Source organism: Protopterus annectens, chromosome 6.part1 (assembly GCF_019279795.1).
Source record: "Protopterus annectens isolate FY-2018-M chromosome 6.part1, PAN1.0, whole genome shotgun sequence".
In the NCBI taxonomy this organism is placed as follows: domain Eukaryota; kingdom Metazoa; phylum Chordata; order Ceratodontiformes; family Protopteridae; genus Protopterus; species Protopterus annectens.
This window is the reverse complement of record NC_056738.1, coordinates 415,682,860-415,702,834: the sequence shown is the minus strand read 5'-3', so window position 1 is coordinate 415,702,834 and position 19,975 is coordinate 415,682,860. Positions and strand designations below refer to the sequence as shown.

The 19,975-nt window shown below is 39.4% G+C and overlaps 1 protein-coding gene across 1 annotated transcript in view; it reads left to right on the top strand.

Moving 5' to 3' along the window:
• Positions 1-6,716: 6,716 nt before the first annotated feature.
• Positions 6,717-19,975, top strand: part of LOC122805305 (solute carrier family 22 member 6-A-like) — a 404,358-nt gene continuing 391,099 nt past the window's right edge. Inside the window, exon 1 of the mRNA XM_044075393.1 lies at positions 6,717-7,109. Within this exon, the coding sequence (XP_043931328.1) occupies positions 6,717-7,109 (393 nt within the window). The remainder of the gene's footprint in view (positions 7,110-19,975) is intronic.

Genomic DNA, 19,975 nt, shown 5'->3' with positions numbered 1-19,975 from the left:
TTTACTTCCATGATCAGCATGTATTGCACCTGTCCAAGAGGGACACAGGTGCAACCCCAGAGTGAATTTATGGTTATCCATCCAATTGTCCAGATGACATTTGAAGAGGGACAAATGAGGTGCTCTGTCTGAAGTGAAGTGGGAGCCTGTTCCAAAGATGTGGGAGCCTGTTCCAAAGATGTGATAACCTCTGGGAGACAAATCTGTCCCTCCAGCAGGTTCTATTAATGTCACATAGCAGGTTAAAGTCTTTAGAGTAACCCATGTGCCATTTGACTTGTGGATATGCAGCATTTCCAATAAAGCAGGGTCAGAGATTCCCTTACATGCAAGGCAGAGATCACCTCTGAGTAGTCTGTATCTAACAGAATAAAGTGACACTGATTTCAGATGTTCCACATAGGAGAGATGCAGAAGACCTTGAATTTTCCTTGGGAGAAACCTTTGTGGTCTCTCCAATTGCTGCAGATGCTTTGAAAGGTACATACTAAAAGGGACCTTATACTCAATTATTGGCCTGATGAGGGACAAGTACAGGGAGGTTATAACTTCTATTTTTTTTCTGGAGGCAATACCCTTACTTATGAGATGAGCAATGCAGAATGCCTTTCTTACCACTGTGGAGTCATCGTGATCAAAGGTAAGGTTGCTATCAACCTGTGTGCCCAGGTTTCTTGCCACTGAGTGTGTACTTAGGGTGTTGCTATTGATGTGGTAGTTAGCAGGAAGGAACATTGCTCTTACCGAAAGGGATGATAACACATTTTTTTTGCATTGAGTTTAAGGTCATGACTTTGGCACCAATCATTTATTTGTGTAAGAGCCTCTTGTAGGATGTTGACATCATTTGGAAATTCTTTGACTGCTCCCACTTTGCAGTCTTCAGCAAACTTTGTCAGCCACAGACCTTTAGTTTTTGCTTAACAAGGTTCTCAAATTTGCCAGTCCTCATTAATGAAATTTTCAAATTTGCCATTCTTTTCCAAATTATTTGTAAACTTCACACCAGAATTTCCCTATACTGCCTTACCTCACAATCCACTGTGGCCTGTCTTCTCTGCAAACCCCCTGATTCTCTTTCAGCATCTCACTGTACATTCCAAGTATAAACCCTAAGTGCCGGAATATACAGCCACCACACATTAGAAACAGCAAAGCCCCCATTAGTTTCATAATAAACTGAAATGCTGCCTAAATTACAATTCTACCTGCTCTTCCTTGTCTCATCCTGTCCCACCCTAAGCCCTTTCCACCCCCTTTCCACACCTACTAAACATAAGAATTTAAGTCTGTATATTAATACAAACATCATATTTCTTATTATAAAATAATGCAGATCTGTGCTCTAGTATGTCAACTTTGTTATTATTTTACCATTTGAATACAAAAGTCTCAATTTCATAGTGTAAGTGCCCTGCTATGTATATGTGGTTTTTGGACTGTACTGACCAAGTACGTACTACTTCTGCTTATAAAACCGACTGAAATTCTGTAGTAACTCATTTGTGCATTATTTCTGTTGCTTGTTCAACCTTATAGCCCTGGATTGTGACGGTAATGAGTCCTTCATGGATCAGCCCTCTATCCTAGTTAGGAATTAACAAAATGGATTAAGTAGGAAGAGGTATAGTATTTAGTAGTACTAATGAATATGTGAAGTTCACATAGCAGCAAGCAGTTCGGAACCTTCTCCATTCTGCTGTGTGCCCATTTTTTATTATTCCATGTATGTTTAGTCAGAAGTGAGATGCAAACATTATTATATTTTTCACTCTTTTCTTTGTCTTCACATATATTCATTCTTCCATCCTATATTTGCTTTTCTTTTTTTCTTCTCCTTTCTTTTCTCCATTCCTTAACTTATGTAGCACTCTATTAACACTGTCTGTCAACTCTGACTTCCCCTCTCAGCCTAACGTTTCCTTGTCTGTCTCCCTGCCAAGCTTGCTGAGGTCCATTCCTGTGCAAAGCTACACATCAACCTTTTCCAGGGATACACCTCCCTTCCAGTCATCTTTGTAGCACAATGTGATTGTTCAATGCTTTTTAACCCTCTTCCAATGCCCCTTGATTTGTAGCAATGCCCCTTTGTTTGTATCAGACATACCCAATGTCAGGATGATCACTTAGTTGGTGTAGGCCTTCACCTCTTGTATAAACTGCCCCTCCTGAGATACATGCATATTGTTTCTGCTCCTTCACCTTATGCTGTTAGCTTCTGCATACTAAGGTTCACATAACAAGGACCTTTTTCTTCTTTGCTCCTTCCCTCTCTCCTTGACTTACAGCTGGAGCTGGTGTTCTTTTACATGCATCCTTGTTGGGGGAACAAAGGCCCAAAATAGGGAGAAATTATAAATATTATTCTTATAAACTTAGAAAGTTGCTAGAATAAAATGTTTTGTATTAGCATGCATTTTCCAAAGGATAGGAAGTCTGAAACTTAAATGACTGTCATTATCTAGTGAGTTCAATCCTTAATGATTTTAAGAGGAACACACCAAAATATAAGACAAAAATCTGAACAGTTGAGAGGTATGCCTATAACCCACCTCTGTTTATGTATTACCACCATAACAGCTACAAACAAATGCAATCTGAGGGTCATGCTGCTCAATGCTAGAAGTCTAAATCTCAAAATGCACTTGCTCAAAGCACTCCTTAAAATGGACAACATCAACATTTGTGCTGTAACAGAGACCTGGTTCAAGGCAGCAGAAAGCACCCCTACACTACCAGGCTATAACTCTTTCCACACCTTTCGGCCCCAGAACTTGGACCGAAGTTCCAAAGGCAGTGGTGTTTCCATATTTCATAAAGGATGTGCACACCTCCAGACTGGTTGTCCAACATAATGCATCACAGATACTTCAGGTGCAGCTAACACTGGGTAAGACAGTGATTCAGGTCGTAGCCTGCTATAGGTCCCCAACCATGTCACAAGACTCACACTCCACATTCCTAAGCACCCTGGAGAATATTAGGGTCCAACCTAACACTCTCATACTAGGCGACTTCAACTACCCCTCCATTAACTGGGAAAACTACTCATGTACCAATACACTTGCCCAGCATTTCCTGGAGTTCATTAATTCCAGTGCCCTGGACCAGCTCGTTCTTACCCCCACTAGAGGTAACAACATCCTTGACCTTGTCATTACTAACATGGGCAACCATTGCTCTACACCAATAGCTCCTCCCTGGTTAGATCACACCACAAACTAATCACCTTGTAAATCCACATCCCCCCACTCCCACCCCCCCACCCCCCACAAAGGTAACCACCATGAAAAACTGCTCCAAAGCTAACTTTGGGCTCCTAAAAATAGAGGTGGCTAACTTCATGGCACCCATGCAAATAGAGAATAGTTGCATGACTGCCGAATCATACACCAATGCACTGTACGTACAAGTACACAAATGCATGAATCTCGCCATACCCAATAGAATCAAGACACTCTCCTCCAAAAAAAGGAAAGCAATCTGGTGGTCCCCTGCCATAAACAAACTCTACAACAGAAGGAGGAAACTGATGCAGAATAAGTTGAAGTCCCAAGAATGGAAAAATTCCCTTATCAGCCTCAACAAAATGTTGGGATCCCTCATCAAATCCTCAAAAGCTAGCTATGAAAATAGAATTGCAGCAGACAGTAAAGACAACCACAAGCCCTTCTATAGTTATGTAAAGAATCTCCACGGCAATACCCAGATTTGCTCTCAGCTACTGCACAATGGTACCTCCTATACCGAGCCAACAGATATTGCCAATATACTGGCCAACAGATTCAGTGCCAACTTTACCTCCCCCAAAGACTAATCAAAATACCAGTAGATTGCCAGGCACCCAGTATTACTGCTGCACAGGTTAAAGCAGTACTGTTCAAGGCCAAGAATACAGCTTCTATGGGACCAGACAATATCCCTGGCTGTGTTCTACATGAACTGCAGAGTGAACTGGCACCTCACCTGTGTGCCCTGTTCAATCATAGCCTCATCTCAGGCTTTGTCCCTACCGAATGGCTCACTGCTACAGTCATCCCTCTCCACAAAGGAGGAGTGACTACAGACCCTGCAAACTATTGCCCCATTAGCCTGATGAGCCTTATATGCAAAGCTATGGAACACATCATCATAGACCTAATAAACAATGATATAGGGAATCTCCAAACTCTGGATCACACACAGTTTGGTTTTGTGAAGGGTAGATCATGGCTGCTCAACTTGGTCGACTTCTTTGAGTCAGTCACCAGAGCTATGGATGAAGGCAAGGTAGTTCATACAGCCTACCTTGATATGGCCAAGGCCTTTGATACCATTCCCCACTCAGGAATCATAGAAAAACTCACTAAGTTAGGCATCAACCCCTATATCACTAGGTGGTTTGCAAACTGGCTCACTGACAGAACTCACAGTGTGAAAGTAGCTGACTCCAAGTCAGACTGCCGACTAGGCACAAGTGGAGTTCCACAGGGTTCGAACCTGGGTCCTCTCCTGTTTGGTATCTATTTCTCTGAAGTCCTGGCCAACATGAAGAGACTCTGGCTGACAAAGTTTGCAGATGATTGCAAGTTGGGAGCTATTATTAATTCCTCAAGTGATGTTGTCATCCTACAGAATGGCCTCACTGAGACCAACGACTGGTGTCAGAACCATGGCTTTAAGCTCAATGCCAAAAAAACGTGTTGTTATCCCCTTTGGGAACAACCCAGTTCCCATGAATTACCACATCGATGGTAGTCCACTGAACACAGAAGGCGTTATAAGAGATCTGGGAACACAGGCTGACAGCAACCTCTCTTTTAACCACCACATTGTCACTGTGGTCAGAGAGTCATTCTATGTGTCACATCTCATTACTAAGGGTTTTGCATCCAGGAAGAAAGAGGTCATTGTCTCCCTCTACTCTTCCCTCATTAGGCCAGTCACAGAGTACAATGCCCCATTTGGCATGTACCTCACTAGACACCTGCAACAACTGGAGAGGCCGCAAAAGTACCTCACAAAGAGGATCCTAGGCCTTAAACACTTGTCCTATATGGACAGACTCAAAAAACCCTAACTATTCTCTGTCTCATATCTCCTACTTAGAGGCGATCTCTGCTTGACTTACAAAGCCATGTCTGACCCAGCTCTGTTAGAAGTGCTACATGTAAAGAAATCCCAATCCCTCTGCACCACATGCTCCTGAGACCTCAACCTCATTACTACAATCAACATAACGTACTGAAGGGACAGGATCATAACCTAGAGACTGCCCATGCTATGGAACAGACTTCCCACACATGTCAAGCAGAGCACCTCGCTGACCCTCTTCAAGAGAAATCTTGATGAGTGGATGGGAAAAAGAAAATTTACCCCAGGGATAACTCCAGTGGCTCTACTCGGCAGAGGCACTGGGAACTAAGGTTGGGTGGCACGATGCCAGGGTAATCCTATGGCTAGGTTTGTAAAAGCCCCAGGGCCATTAGCCTAGTACACACCTATGAACCTATAAGACTGCATAACTGGAGCCCCCTCTTCTAGCATTTTTTTCTTAATTACAGCCTCTCATAATATTTCCTCTTTTTTAAGAGAAATGTCCTTCCTTCCTTCGTTTACTTATAGTGCAACCGTTCTTGTAGTTGTACTAGCACTATATTTTCATTCCTCAGTATCCTGATTTCCCTATATTCTCCTCCTTTTTTCCCTTGCCCATATCCATATTACCTTTTATGAATATTGCTTGCACTGAGGCTGTTTCACTTCCTAGGCTCCAAACAATGTAACAACACACTCCAGCTCTCCGTCTGTCCCCCAAGCTACTGTATCCATACCTTCTAGCTGCAGCATGTAGGCTTGCTCTAGCTTCCTAACTCATGTATGGCTGTCCTCAGTGCACTCAGTTTATATCAACAATTTTTGTAATAAATTCTTCCATCAGGGTTTTGTCCATGATCTTGCCTGGGTCAAATTATGGCTCTTTCAAACTTAGAGGTATGGTATATAAAGTTTAAAATGGCACATACAGGCTGTCGTTAACTTTTATAATATCAGGGAAGTGAGATGCAGTATTCCTTTTCCCTACTGCACTTTGCTCTAAATTCTGTATCATAAACATAAATTACAATTTACCCAGAAGTAATGATATCACTGATCTAAAAATTGACAGATTAGAAAAAAGATTTATATAACATGTAAAATGTTAAACTGTCTGTAGATTTCTATCTTCAAACGTTTGCGAGTAAAAATCATATTTTATTAAGTTAAACTATGTGCATATATTTTGGTTGCTGAGAGTTCTATACCTCTCAACGTGATTAAACTACAACAATGTCAAACATTTTTTGGCAAAATAACAACTACATGCGCCTGCACTTAACTGGACCGAAGTAATAATTCCATGAATTCATGTGATGTGTAGCCTCAGTTTAGTTCAAAATAAATCTGCAGCTGTGGAATATGGATCATAATGAAACAGCACACTAAAGGTGTCAGGAAAGCAGCAAACAGTAACAAAATTACTTAAACATGGATTCTGAGTACCTACTTTTACTGGAGTAGCAATCTAAACACCATTATTCAATCTGGATTGTTAAAAGGATGCAAGGAGCTAACGGCTTCTATACCTTGGCTGCATTATAGCAACGGCTTCTGTGTTACAGGAAAGTTATAAATATTTAGATATCTGAAATTTTTAGATTGGACAAAGATATTTTATGACTGTTGTGATTTTCAATATGGGATTTGGAGACCTCTTAAAAGTTGTTGGGAGCTTTGGACGTTTTCAGTTTACCCTTATCTCTGTACTGTCAATTCCTTCAATGTTTCTAGCATGCCAACACTTATTGCAAAACTTTTCTGCTGCTACACCAAATCACCACTGCAAGATTCAGCTCCATGAAAATGATAGCCTCCACTTCGAAAATCTGAGCACACAGGACTTACTGAGAGTGTCTCTTCCACTGGATATGAAGAATAAACCAGAAAGTTGTTTTAAGTACACCGAGACAGCATGGCATCTCCTTGGTCTAAATGACACACGTGTAAATGGTACCAAGATAGAAAGGGAACCTTGCACGGATGGATGGCTATATGACACAAGCATAGGTCAATCAACCATAGTTACAGAGGTATGAAAAATGAATATTCAATAAGTTTCTCCCAGAGTTTTATATAAAATAGAATAACTGTTGCTTTTTCATACATACCTGTGTCAAATTGCCACCACTTATTTATCTGTACTTATTATGCCTTAATATTAGCAATATTGTTATATAAATAAATTAATTAGACAATAAAAAATCCTGTATTTATGTAAGGTCTCTTCACTAATCTGTCATTCTATACTTACTTAAGATTTCTTGCTAAATCAAAAGTGTACTTTCAATGGCCTGGCTGTGGTGAAGAGGAAGGAGTCCTGACTGGGACCCAGGCAACTGTTCAGTTAGTGACCCTGGCTCTGGAGGAGCCAGGTGGGGGGGTGGACATGGCCGGTTCATCTCTCTGGGAGGGGAGGGATGAGTGCATTCATGGGGGCATACAAGATGGTATGATTTCCAGAAGTTTGGAAGTTAGAAGGGAAGATAGTGATAAAGATATGGAATGTTTTATTTAATTTATTTAACAATATTTAAAAGGAAAAACAGCATCAGCATCTTGAAAGAAAGCTATGGTGGTCAGACCTGGATCATAGTCAAATGGGGACCTAGGCAGGGGAAAGGACCAGAACCCCCCCCCCCCCGCACAGCCATTCTGGTGTCCCATTACTTGTTTTTTTCCCCCCAGCTACCATAAACAGTGCTAAAAACTGTCAGCGTGCATATTATTTTCTTCTTTGCTTTTTAAATGAAGGCAAACATATGAACTTAATTTAAAACTTTTCATTTAAATACCCTTTGTTGACCACATCAGTCCCACTAGGCTAGCAGTGTCTTTTCAGGGGAGACTGTTGGTGGTATTTGGCATTGGGGAACTTCCTCCTTACTCTTTTTGATAGCTCTGGTGGAGGTAAAAGATTTCATAGCACCTACCATTAAAAGACAGATGATACCTCAGTTTAACATCTTATCTAAAAGACGACACACTCAGGAGTGCAATACCCCCCCAAAGTGCACTGCTGTATCAGAAATCCATCTAAATAATGTTGGAGTAGAACCCACACTCGTCCACACCAAAGGGAATTATGCTACCTGTTGTGCTAATAACACTGCTTCAAAATTCTATAGCACAAATACTGACAGAAATTTGCAAAACAAAACAGTTGCACATTGAAAACAGACTTAGCATGAGCAGCGGTACTACAAGTTATATTTATTCATAGATTATCTTATGTTTGTGCTTCTCTTCCCTTGAAGCTTACATTCCTTAAAAATGCACCCAAACTCACCTTCCTGGAAAATGCACCCTTGTAGTTTTTCTTTAAGCAGTAAAACAAAATGTATGCACCAATAAAGGACATAATTACACATCACAGAACATTACAATCAAATCTGCTGATTTATCTGGTAATTAGTGTAGAAGATTAAGGCTCTTGTTTTCAGTACTCAAGGAACAGGGTTTCAAGCTTGGGCAAGCTAATTAACTATCTTCCCATCCCTAACTAAGGCAGTACACACACACACACACACACACACACACACACACACACACACACACACACACACACACACACACACACACACACACACCTCTCTGTGGATGTGGAAACGAATGCCAGGTCCACAGTCCAAGAGACTACACTGCTCCTTCAAAAAGGGAAAGCAGCATTTCTGTAATAGCTGAAAAGTGAAGTTCAGCACTCTGCAACATAGTTCCCCAGTCAGTCAAATACATTGAAAAGCAGCAAGTTCAAGCAAGCAGTCACAAAATAATGTAAGAAGTTCCAACATGAGTTTAAATCTCATGCATGGTTGTGCATGTGTGTATCTGACACACATGCACAGGGAGTGTGCCCTTAAAGAAAAAAATGTAAAGATGCCAGATGCAACACCTAGTGGGCCCACCCCAAGCCAGTGGGCCCTAGGCAACTGCCTAGATCACCTCTGGTGGTATGGCTTCATATTGACCAGTTTCAATTTTAAGTGATGATTGTAAAGTGTTTATTTCTATACTAGTTAAGAGAATGGTAAAGGTGTTGCCAAACTTAATAGCTATTGTTCAGTGTGGTTTTATGGAGGGGAGTCAAACATTTGACAACATCAATAAAATATAGTGTAAAGAAATACCACTACTGTTGGTGAGTCTTGATACAAAAGTCCTTCAATAGAGTCAGTTGGGATTTTATGAAAAGGGCAATGGTAGCATTTACACTCCTTAACAGAAAAATATGGTTCATTAGGAGGGTATATGAAAGGTCAGAGGTAAGAATTGAATGGGAGGATTCCACTACTACAAGATGTGTTTGAACAGAGGAACCATGTAGGGTATTGTTTTTGCCCAGTGTTATTTGTTTTATAATTAGGACCACTGATAAAGAAAATAAGGGATTGAGAAATTCAAGGATATAACTGATATGGTAATCAAGAAAAGTTAGATTTATTCATAAATGATCTTATGTTTGTGCTTCATAAATCTAGAAGAGGTCATTTCAGTGCTGCGGAACATTTTAGACAGTTTCAAGTCTTTTTTGGGATATAAAATAAATGAAAATAAAACAAAGGCTTTGGTATAACTACATACCCACACATGAATCAGCAATACCTCATATCTATGTGGACATGATAAGATGAAGTTTTTAGATGTTTGGATTAAAATAATATATTCTATCATGGCAACTAAGGATATGTGGGAAGAAACTAAACAAAAGATAATGTAAAAACTGAGACATTGGAAGTTCTGAATTATGGATACAGATAATAATATACCAACAGTGAAAATGTTTATAGTCTCTTTAGTTTTATATACAGGTCAGGTATATTTTTATCAACCAAAAGAGAAGTTGTGGACCATTTTATATAAAGGTCGGGGATATTTTTATTGTGGACCATTTTATATAAAGGTCGGGGATATTTTTATCAACCAAAAGAGAAGTTGTGGACCATTTTATATAAAGGTCAGGGATATTTTTATCAACCAAAAGAGAAGCTGTGGACCATAATTAATAAAGAGTTGAAGGAATGTATTTGAGATGGGAACAGGGCAAGAGTTCAGTGGGATAAGTTGTTTCTCCCAATAAAACAAGGTGGTTTAGGATTGCCTGATTTGAAGGCATACTGTAAGCTACACAGTTTATTTCATATTCATAATACAAGCAGAAGGTTACAAATCAAATTGGAAAGGAGTGATGATGAAACAGGGGAGCAGGATTCATGAAATAAGGAGATAGTATGGTTTTGGATGCAGACCCTTAGGAAGTATAACAAACAAATACAGAATATTACATTTATAAAGTAGCAGAAAGTATTCTAAAAACTAAGCCAACACAGGAATGGAGAACAAAGATTTTACCGAAAGGGATGACTGCAAGTAGAGCCTAGAAAATAAGCAAGGGATGCTTGGAATTTATTGGAGACAATTAGCAGAGAAATCAAGGTATTAGGAGCAAATAACTATGGATGGAAAGATAAAAGAGTGAGATGAAGGCAAACAGAAATGTAGACTGCAGGTTAGATGCTGACTTCCCAACAAGGGTTTTATAGAGTGCAAAGTTAAAAGGATAAGGTAGCGCTACGTGAAAGACCAGTTGTATGGCAGCTATAAAAAACTAGGGGAGATTAGGAAACGTTGGGTAGAGAGAATGGAAAGGCAATATATACAGAGGAGCAGTGGAAGGACATCTGAACTGCTCTCGAGTATTAAAGTCCAGAAGGTTTAGGATTTTTGCTTGGAACTGTTTGCACAGATATTTTTATACCCAAAACACATGTATGAGAATTTGCTTCTCAAGTAGATAGCGATTGCAAGATGTATGATGGGAAAGAGAGTTAATCTGGAAGACTTTTTTGGGAATCAAGCAAGTTGGCAGATTTTAAAATTCCCTCCATAGTACTTTGCCAAACATGTTAGGGGATCAAATGATTGTAACTAAGGAAATTATTCTTTTGAGTTGATATACAAGATCTGAAATTCCAAGACATAGTAAGACATTATTAGGTTTAATGCTATTGGGTGTCAAATAACACCTTTTAGAAAATGGAAATCAAAATCTAAACCAACTGTTAATGAAACATTAAATATTGTAAATGAAAGAAAATAATTGGAGATGGGATCTTTAGAAAAGGGAAGGAGTAAATCACACAGAAGTAAATGTCATTTATAAGAGCAATGGACTCAGAATAATGTTCTAGGGGAGAAGGCAATTTAGATAATGTAGGGAAAGAATATTGTTAAAAATGAAATCATAATAAAGAAAATATATGAAGTTAATGAAAAATGTTTACAATACTTTTTCTTTTCTATAACTGTGTGCACTCCATGTCATTGTTTAATGTATTAAGTTAATAAAGGTGTTTAAAAAAACAAGAATAGACAATCAAATATAAAAATAGAATCTATAAACAAACTGTATATAGGCAGAATACTGAGTTGCAGAAGATAAAACACTATTGCAACAGAATATATGTTATACACTGGTAGAGTATGCTGAAGACATTATTAGCACACAATGAAATAAATATGTAACTAAGTATGTGTTACACAATAACTGTGCAGATTTCAATTTATATGCAGATATCAAACTGAAATCTAGAAACATGCATTCATTTAAAACCCAGCTTCAACTTCTAAAAACATCAGGGCCCAGTAGGTACTCATTTTAGCCAGGATAGTCATAATTGCAGAAGTTATCAGCTTTACCACAATAAGTTCTCTGCTCTCACAATAATCCCAAGTATTAATTTGAACCTCTCTCATCCTTCAACTGCTACCTCACCTTACTAAAGACATAGTTCTGACCCTGCTTTATTACTCCCATATATCACACTCTTTCATCCATCTGCTTCCTATATCCACATTCATTCATTATCTTTTACATAATATATTCAGTCTTCCTCACCTTTTGTCCACCTTCATTTTCCATACATCCTTACATTCTGTATCTTTCATGCTATATTTCCTTATCTCCTCCCAACCCTGATCCATTTCTTTTACCATATTTTCTTCCTTCTTATGCATCTCACCTACTGCTTTTCTCCGATGCCTTGCTGTTCTACCTAAAACATATGCAGTTTTTTTCCCTAGATGTTAACACTGCCTTCATTACATATTTCCATCCATTTCTAGCTATCTCCTCTGTTTAAACAGGAGATGATACCACTTTGTTTCTTGATATGAATTTTGTATAAATATAATCAAGTTAGTGTTATCTAACATTTAATGTGTATTCAACTTTGTTATTTACTCAAACTTGTGATGTCTATAATATGTATGCCCAAAACCTACTTGGAGTCTTTCTCTGCAGGCCTCTGCTGTAAAGGGGTTTCTGCCCTGTGGCTCTTTCCCAGTAAACTAATAATTATAAAAATAATAATAACAATGAAATTCACTAACTATATACTGGCTTGTGACATTTGCTTACTCAACCATTATCATGAAAACATGCTGTGCATATGGCTTCTTTGTAAAAGTATTCCTGGTACAATCTGAACACGGAGATCCAGAAACCATTTGAATAAATGATTCTCTTTTGTTCAATGCACACATGAATGCTCATTTTAAGGATAAGAACGTTATAATTATATCCCTTGAGTGAGCACAGTTTTTACTTATTGCATATTGCAGCATAAGTCATAAGCCCAACATGTACACATGTACACAAAAGGAACTAGCAAGCATTTCCTCTAAGTCTGAACTGCCAGTATTCTAGGAATGAAAAACTGTGACCAAAATGTCTAGCACGTCTAATGGGTCTTCCAGTGAAGCAAATCAGCTTCCAGTTTTCTTGATTTTTCTCTGTCCCTCATCTTTTTAACATGTTTTGTGATCTTCAGGATTAGCAATAATAGTGGATGAAGCAAACAGGATATTTAATGTTTGCATAACAAAAAAGAGTTTCAGGCAATTAAAAGTGCTTTAATAATCTTAATGATTAGCTTCAATTCACACTCAGACCATCTGAGAAAGGTTAGCAGTTAACTGTCTCACAATAAGCCAGGCCAAAATATCAGTTATATCTCATTATTTTTCATACCTTCTTTATCAGAGTTATATGTTGCCTCTTCTGTACTCATTTTCTCATGTTAGTACTTTTCTAAATTATTTATTTATATTTTTTATATATATTTAATTTCTTTGGCATACATTCCTCCCATGAAATATGTTCTATTTTCCTGTGTGTGTGTGTGTGTGTGTGTGTGTGTGTGTGTGTATATATATATATATATATATATATATATATATATATATATATATATATATATATATATATACACAATACATTGAAACAGATTTTTTGTAGCATGTCTATCTTTGCGGCATATGTTTTAACTTGATCCCTACTTAATACTTCTAAACATTTAATATGATTTAAGAAATGTCCATTTGGTTTGTCAACTATAGGGAAAGAAAAGAAACTAATAGAGTAAAATTCAACTCTTTGAACTGGTGACATTTCGGGATTTTTACAGGTGCCCACTGGAAAAGTCATAAAGAAAGCAATGCTTTATGGTCTGTTTTCCAGATGTAAGACTCAGCTGTAGGTGGAAAAGTCTCTGATAGCCGCTTCTGGTTCAGAACAAGTACATAAGCACTTTGATAATAGTGCTTATGGATGACAAAAATCTCTGTCCTCAATCTATATTACATCATCATCATTATCATCAACCCCCTTTTTCCCCATTTTGTACATGGGGTCAGCGTGCCGTATCAACTGTTACCATTTCTTTCTATTCAGTGCCATTGTCCTGCCTTCTTTGACAATTATGCCTGACTGTCACAGGTCTCTCACACAATCCATCCCCCTCTTTACTGGATGCCCTTGTTTCTTCTTGCCTTCTTCCTATCTGTCCCAAATCTTCATTATCAAATCATCTTCTGTTTTTCTGTTCGTGTGCCCAAACCACTGTAACCTATTCTGTCTGAACTTTTCTCTAACTGGTGCTACTTTGGCTTCTGCTCTTATGTCCTCATTTCTTCACCTGCCCCACAGTGTACATCCTACCACCCTTCTCAGGCACTTCATCTCCATCACCTCTAGCTTCCTCAACTGCTCTGCCTTTACTGCAGTACTGATCACACCACGGGTTTTCACACCTTAATTTTAGCTTCTTTGGCATTCTTCTGTCATACACTACCTCTGATACTCTGTGCCAGTGGGCTGCAGACACTTTGATTCTAGCTTTGACCTACTCATTCAGACTTCCCCTCTTCTCAAACACCCCTCCCAGAAACTTGAACTGGTTAACTTATTCCACTATTTTCCCTTCTGTCTAAATTCTCACCTCTTCTGAACTCTACCATTTGCTGCCATTACAACTATCTTCTCTGTACTCAGTTTCATCCCATGTGCCTTCAGTTTTACTTCCATTCTCTATCCTTTGCAGAAGTTCTTTCTCAGAGTCTGCCTGTAATGCCACTTTGTCTGCATACAGCAACTTTGTTGTTCTGTCCCATCCAGTCTATTTACTAATGTAGTCCGTCATCAGTATGAACAAAAGTGGGCTCAGAACTGAACCCTGATGGACACTCACTCCCTCTGGGAACCCCTCTGTAAGAATGAACACTATTCGTACTTGAGTCATTGCGTCTTTGTACATAACTTGCACTAATTTTATCAGTGTTTCTGGGACTTTGAACCACTGTAGACCTGCCCAAATCAGCTTTCTTAGGAACTTGTCAAATGCTTTCTCAACTATCTGTCCCACTGCAAACATCGGGTCAGTTGTGCTGCATCCTGATCTGAATCCAAACTGCCCATCTCCCACCTTACTTTCTTCTGCTCTGTATATTTGCTTTTCAATCACCCTCTCCAGAACCTTAATGAAATGTGACAGGAGTTTGATACCTCTGTACTGCCCACAGTTATGAATATCCCTTTTTTTCTTGAAAACTGGCACTAATATACTTATTCTCCAGTCATCTAAGATACGCCTTCCCTGTCTCACCCAGCATCTTTATTATATCTGCTGTGACCTCATCTGAGCCTGCTGCTTTCCCTGACTTCATTTTCCTTAGTGCTGTTCTTACTTCTTCTGTGGTGAGCTCCTCCTCTTCTCTTGTTGTAGACTGTGTCTGGAACAGTTCAGCTTCTGTGGGGTTTTCTTCATTCAGAACATAGCAGAAGTAATCCTTCCATCTGCCCTTGATGTGCTGTGGACTAGTGAGTAGGTTGTTGCTGGCATCCCTTATGAAAGGTTTCTGACTATCTTCTTTATCTTTCTGTCTTTGCCTAGCAACTTGATAAGTTTTTTTGTGCCATCTACTGAGTCACTTTCCAGATGCTGGTAGAGTCCCTTTGATGCCTTGTTCATTGCTGTTCCAACTCCTTCCTCTGCTTCTTTGTAACCCAACCAGTATTCCTTCCTAACCTGGCCCATCTTTTCTATATTCCACTTTTTTCTGCATGCTTTCTTTCTTGATGACTTCCTGGACTTCTGCATTCCACTACCAGCTTTCCTTATGTAATTTATTTCCATACCTGTCTTGGCCACATATCTGTTCTGTATTCCTCATACATGCTGTTTTGAGGCACTGCCATTCTTCTTCATCTCCAGCTATTTCTGCTTCTTCTTGGAAGTTCTAGAGCCATGTCTAATTCCTTGAACTGCTGTGCTTTCTCTCCAATCAACTTCCTGATATTCAACCTGCTCTCTGTTGACCTTAGAGTTTTCTCTGACCACTGACTGCAGCTGATTGTAACAACCAGTAGTTTATGCTGTGGGCTGACTGTTTCTCTGGGGATGATGTTGCAATTGCTGATTATACCCCAGTGCCCTTTCAGGCAGAAAGTCTTCCTGAGTTGCATGTTGGCCACTTGTGTGTGATATTGTGACTCTCTCTCTCTCTTTCTGACCCATGTGTTGGCTACTATCAAGCCTTTTGCCACACAGAAGTCTAGAATGGCCTCTCCTTCTTTATTCCTGTTGCATCACTCATGTAGACCCAAACAGTCCTCATATCCTGTTCTGTTTGTTCTGATATGTGCATTCAGGTCACCATTATCAACACCAATTCCTGTTGTCCTGCTTTATCTAATAGGGCCTCCAACTGCTGTCTGAATGCACTCTTTTACTCAGTATCACAACCCTGCTGTGAGACATAGGGCAGCCTATCATTAGGTTGGAGTCGGATTGCCATGAGTCTGGAGAAAGATCACAGATTGCGCTCTGACTGATGACATCTTTCACTGCCTTCTGAAGCTTCTCCCTCACCACAGTTTCCACACTGTTTCTAGCCTGTCCTCCTCCTGAGTAGTAGACTCTGGATCCCAATCCAAGGGTTTTTGCTGCACTGCCCTTCCATCTTATTTCCTGGATAATAGGATGTCCAGCATCCTTCTTATTTATTTTTTGACATTTATTTGACATTTGTTGACCAGGAATGTCTGACTGAGCTTGCACCCTTTTTCAGCAGAGGCCTGGGGAGACAAGCTCCACAAAGTATTACATACACCATAAAAATCTTGACAAACAATACAGTATGCATGAGTTAATATAAACATGCATTATAATGCTTGGATTCACAATTGTAACATGAGAGTTTAAAGGTGTTAGTTACAAAAAAGGCAATAAAACCAAATAAAGTCTTTCATATATCTCCAAAACATAAGGACTTCACCATATAATGGGGAAGTAATGACAATTAACTCAAAGTTTAAGAAAAGAGTATAAAGATACTGTATATCAAATCTTAGTTCTTACAGGCAAAAGCACATACATCAGTAATCAGAAGCAGAGGGGAAGTTGATAGAGAGAGCAGGTGATAGAAAAAGTATGTCTATGGATAAAAGAGGGAAAATTAGAGATTTAAAAAAGAGAGGAGAGTAGTAGTAGTTAGAATCCAGTGAAATCTGAGAAAGGGGAGTAAGCTAAGTGGGAAAAGAAGGGAGAGAGGTAAATATGAGTAGTGGAGAAATTGACTGAAAAAGATATTGGGAGTTAGAGTTCTGTGGAGAGAATTGCATACAAATTGAGAAGGGGATTTATGCAAAGAGGGTCAGGTGATTAAGTACACTGTGGTTGTGTACAGGAGCAAGTCCAGATATTTGTAAAGTGGACTTTTAAGGTGATTTAAATGGCAGGTGCTGTGTAATAGATCTGATTATTAAACGTAGTTTATTCCAGTGGATAGAGGTAAGATAGTTGTAGAGGGTTTCACCAATTGATCTTTCAGGTTTATAGATGTCAAGGAGGTTTTAGTTGGTGCTTCTAAGTTTTCTGGTTGGGATGTAGTAATTTAAGATGTTGGAAATGTTAGGGCACAAGGAGGGTTTGTAGAGGATGGAGTGGTTAATATTAAGTTGATAGAAAAGAAGTTGATTGGGGAACTCAAGCCAGTTTAGTGTTTTCAAAGCCAAACAGTGATGGGATTTAGGATGAGCATTGGCGGCAAATCTAGCTATTTTGTGATATGTATTTTCCATCTTATTCAGTAGTGTTGCCTGTAGGTTAGTCAGGATTTGGGAGCCATAGAAGAGACAAGGTAGAAGATAAGCAAGAGAGAGTAACCATCTTGCCTCTGGTGTGAGATATCTTTTGTTACGGTATAGTAAGCCAAGCTTTTGGTTAGTTGTTGTTTGTTTTTTGTTTTTTCCCAGTAAGGGGTTGCCATGGCGGAACTCCAGTCTGCTAATGATTGGCAGTAGATTTTTACAAAACGCTGAGGTGCCAGCTCGATGCCCAACCTTCAACGACGGCATGCCCATTTACATACGTATGTCTTTCGAACACTACCCAACCGTGGGGAGGACATGCAGACTCCACACAGAAGGCACTCCCAAGCCACGAGAGAATCGAACGGGAGAACCTCTTGCTGTGAGGTAACAATACTACTGCCATACCACCGTGGCATATACAGTAATTTATATGAAGGTCGAACTTTAGTTTATCATCAGTTATGACCCCTAGTAGTTTGGTATGGAATTCAACATTGATGGTGGTGTTGTCTAACAAGGTGATAATGTAGGCTGAGGTGCTATGAGAGTGAGATTTAGGCAGAAGTAGAAGTAGTTTATTTTTCTTAGCATTGAGTATTAGCTGGTTATTGGTTAGCCAGGTCTCAATATTTGTGAAAGTTTGCTGGGTTTTGGAAAGCAGGTCTGAGAAATAATCAGAGGAGGTGATGACTGTAGAATCATCCACGTATTGGATGAGAGTTGAGTTGGGGCAGGATTTATAAAGATCGTTAGTAAAAATGTTGAATAGAAGAGGTCCTAAGATGGAGCTTTGGGGCACACCTGTGGTGACTGACAGAGGATGGGACAGTGTAGAAAGCCATCTAACAGATTATTGCCTATTGGACAGGTAGCTTCTGAACCAAGAGGTAGTGGATGGGGACAGGTTAAGTTCTGTTAGTTTAGAAATGAGCAAAGGATAAGACACAGTATCAAATGCCTTGGATAAGTCCAGGAATAGGCAAGAGACTAATTTGTTGTTGTCTCTGGATTGTGCAACTAAATTGGTAAAAGCAATGAGAGCAGTGGAAGTACTATGGTTCGGTCGAAAACCATGCTGAGTAGGTGTTAAAAGGTTTTCCAGTATTAGGTGGTATAATTGTGCATGGGCACATTTTTCCATGATTTTTGAGAGTGGAGAGAGAATAGTTATACGCCTAAAATTGGAAATTTCTGTAGATTTTCCTCCTTTATGGATGGGGATAATATAGAATTTTTTTTTCCAGACAGACGGAACAGTAAATTCAGACAGTGAGCGATTTATCAGAATAGATATGGGGTACGCAATGGAACAGGCAGCTATTTTTAGGAAGTATGGTGGCAAGCTGTCAGCAGATGGAGAGCATGGCTTTAGGTTCTGAAGAAGTTTTTTGATATAGGCAGTTGATACAGGTTGAAGAGAATTTTTTTTGGGGGGGGACTAGGGTGTTTTTCAGAGTGAGGGCTAGACAAATCAGAAGCAAGGGTGGAGTTAGGAAGAGATCTGGAGCTAGAAGGCAGTAATTTACTGATGGTGTTGATGAAAAAGGAATTGAAATGTTATACAAATTAATTAGACGATAAAGAATCCTGTATTTATGTAAGGTCTCTTCACTAATCTGTCATTCTATACTTACTTAAGATTTCTTGCTAAATCAAAAGTGTACTTTCAATGGCCTGGCTGTGGTGCAGAGGAAGGAGTCCTGACTGGGACCCAGGCAACTGTTCAGTTAGTGACCCTGGCTTTGGAGGAGCCAGGTGGGGAGTGGACATGGCCGATTCATCTCTCTGTGAGGGGAGGGATGAGTGCATTCACGGGGTCATACAAGATGGTATGATTTCCCTGTTGGATACTAGGGAACCACCACTTGTGTTTCACAGGGAGGAGCAGGGCTGCATGAAATGCCTCTGTAAAAGTGAGGAGGGCACCCTTCTCTGCAGCCCATTGTATATCCTCTCCTTCGCAATTAGCTGGGTGCATGCTGCTAGGGTTGGTGAACCAGAAAAAAAAATACACTCTAACCACCCCTAATTGCTGTCTGAATGATGACCATTCCAGCTTAACCCTTGGCTAGTGATGGGAAATGAATGGTCTGACTGACTGGGAGAGGACTAATGACCAACAGACAGCAGGTGCAAAAAGTGCAGGACTTCTAAAAATTTCCGCCCCTCATGCATTACACTATAACAATACACCAGGTTTGAATGTGACTTATTCATATCTGGGTTACATTGGTCAAAAGGGTGAAGACTAAGAGACCAAACTTTAAGCCAACCATGACCAGATCACAGCATAGCCATCATACTTTTTACTGTTCTACTTATATTGTTAATTTATGTATCTCTGTATTAAAATAGTTTTCTGTTTCATTGTTATGTAAGTTTGACTGTGTATTTTTACTGGTAAATAATAATGAAGCAGTCAGGTTTCTTTGTGTGGATGTTGTGGTTATAGCAGAAGAATAAGATTTT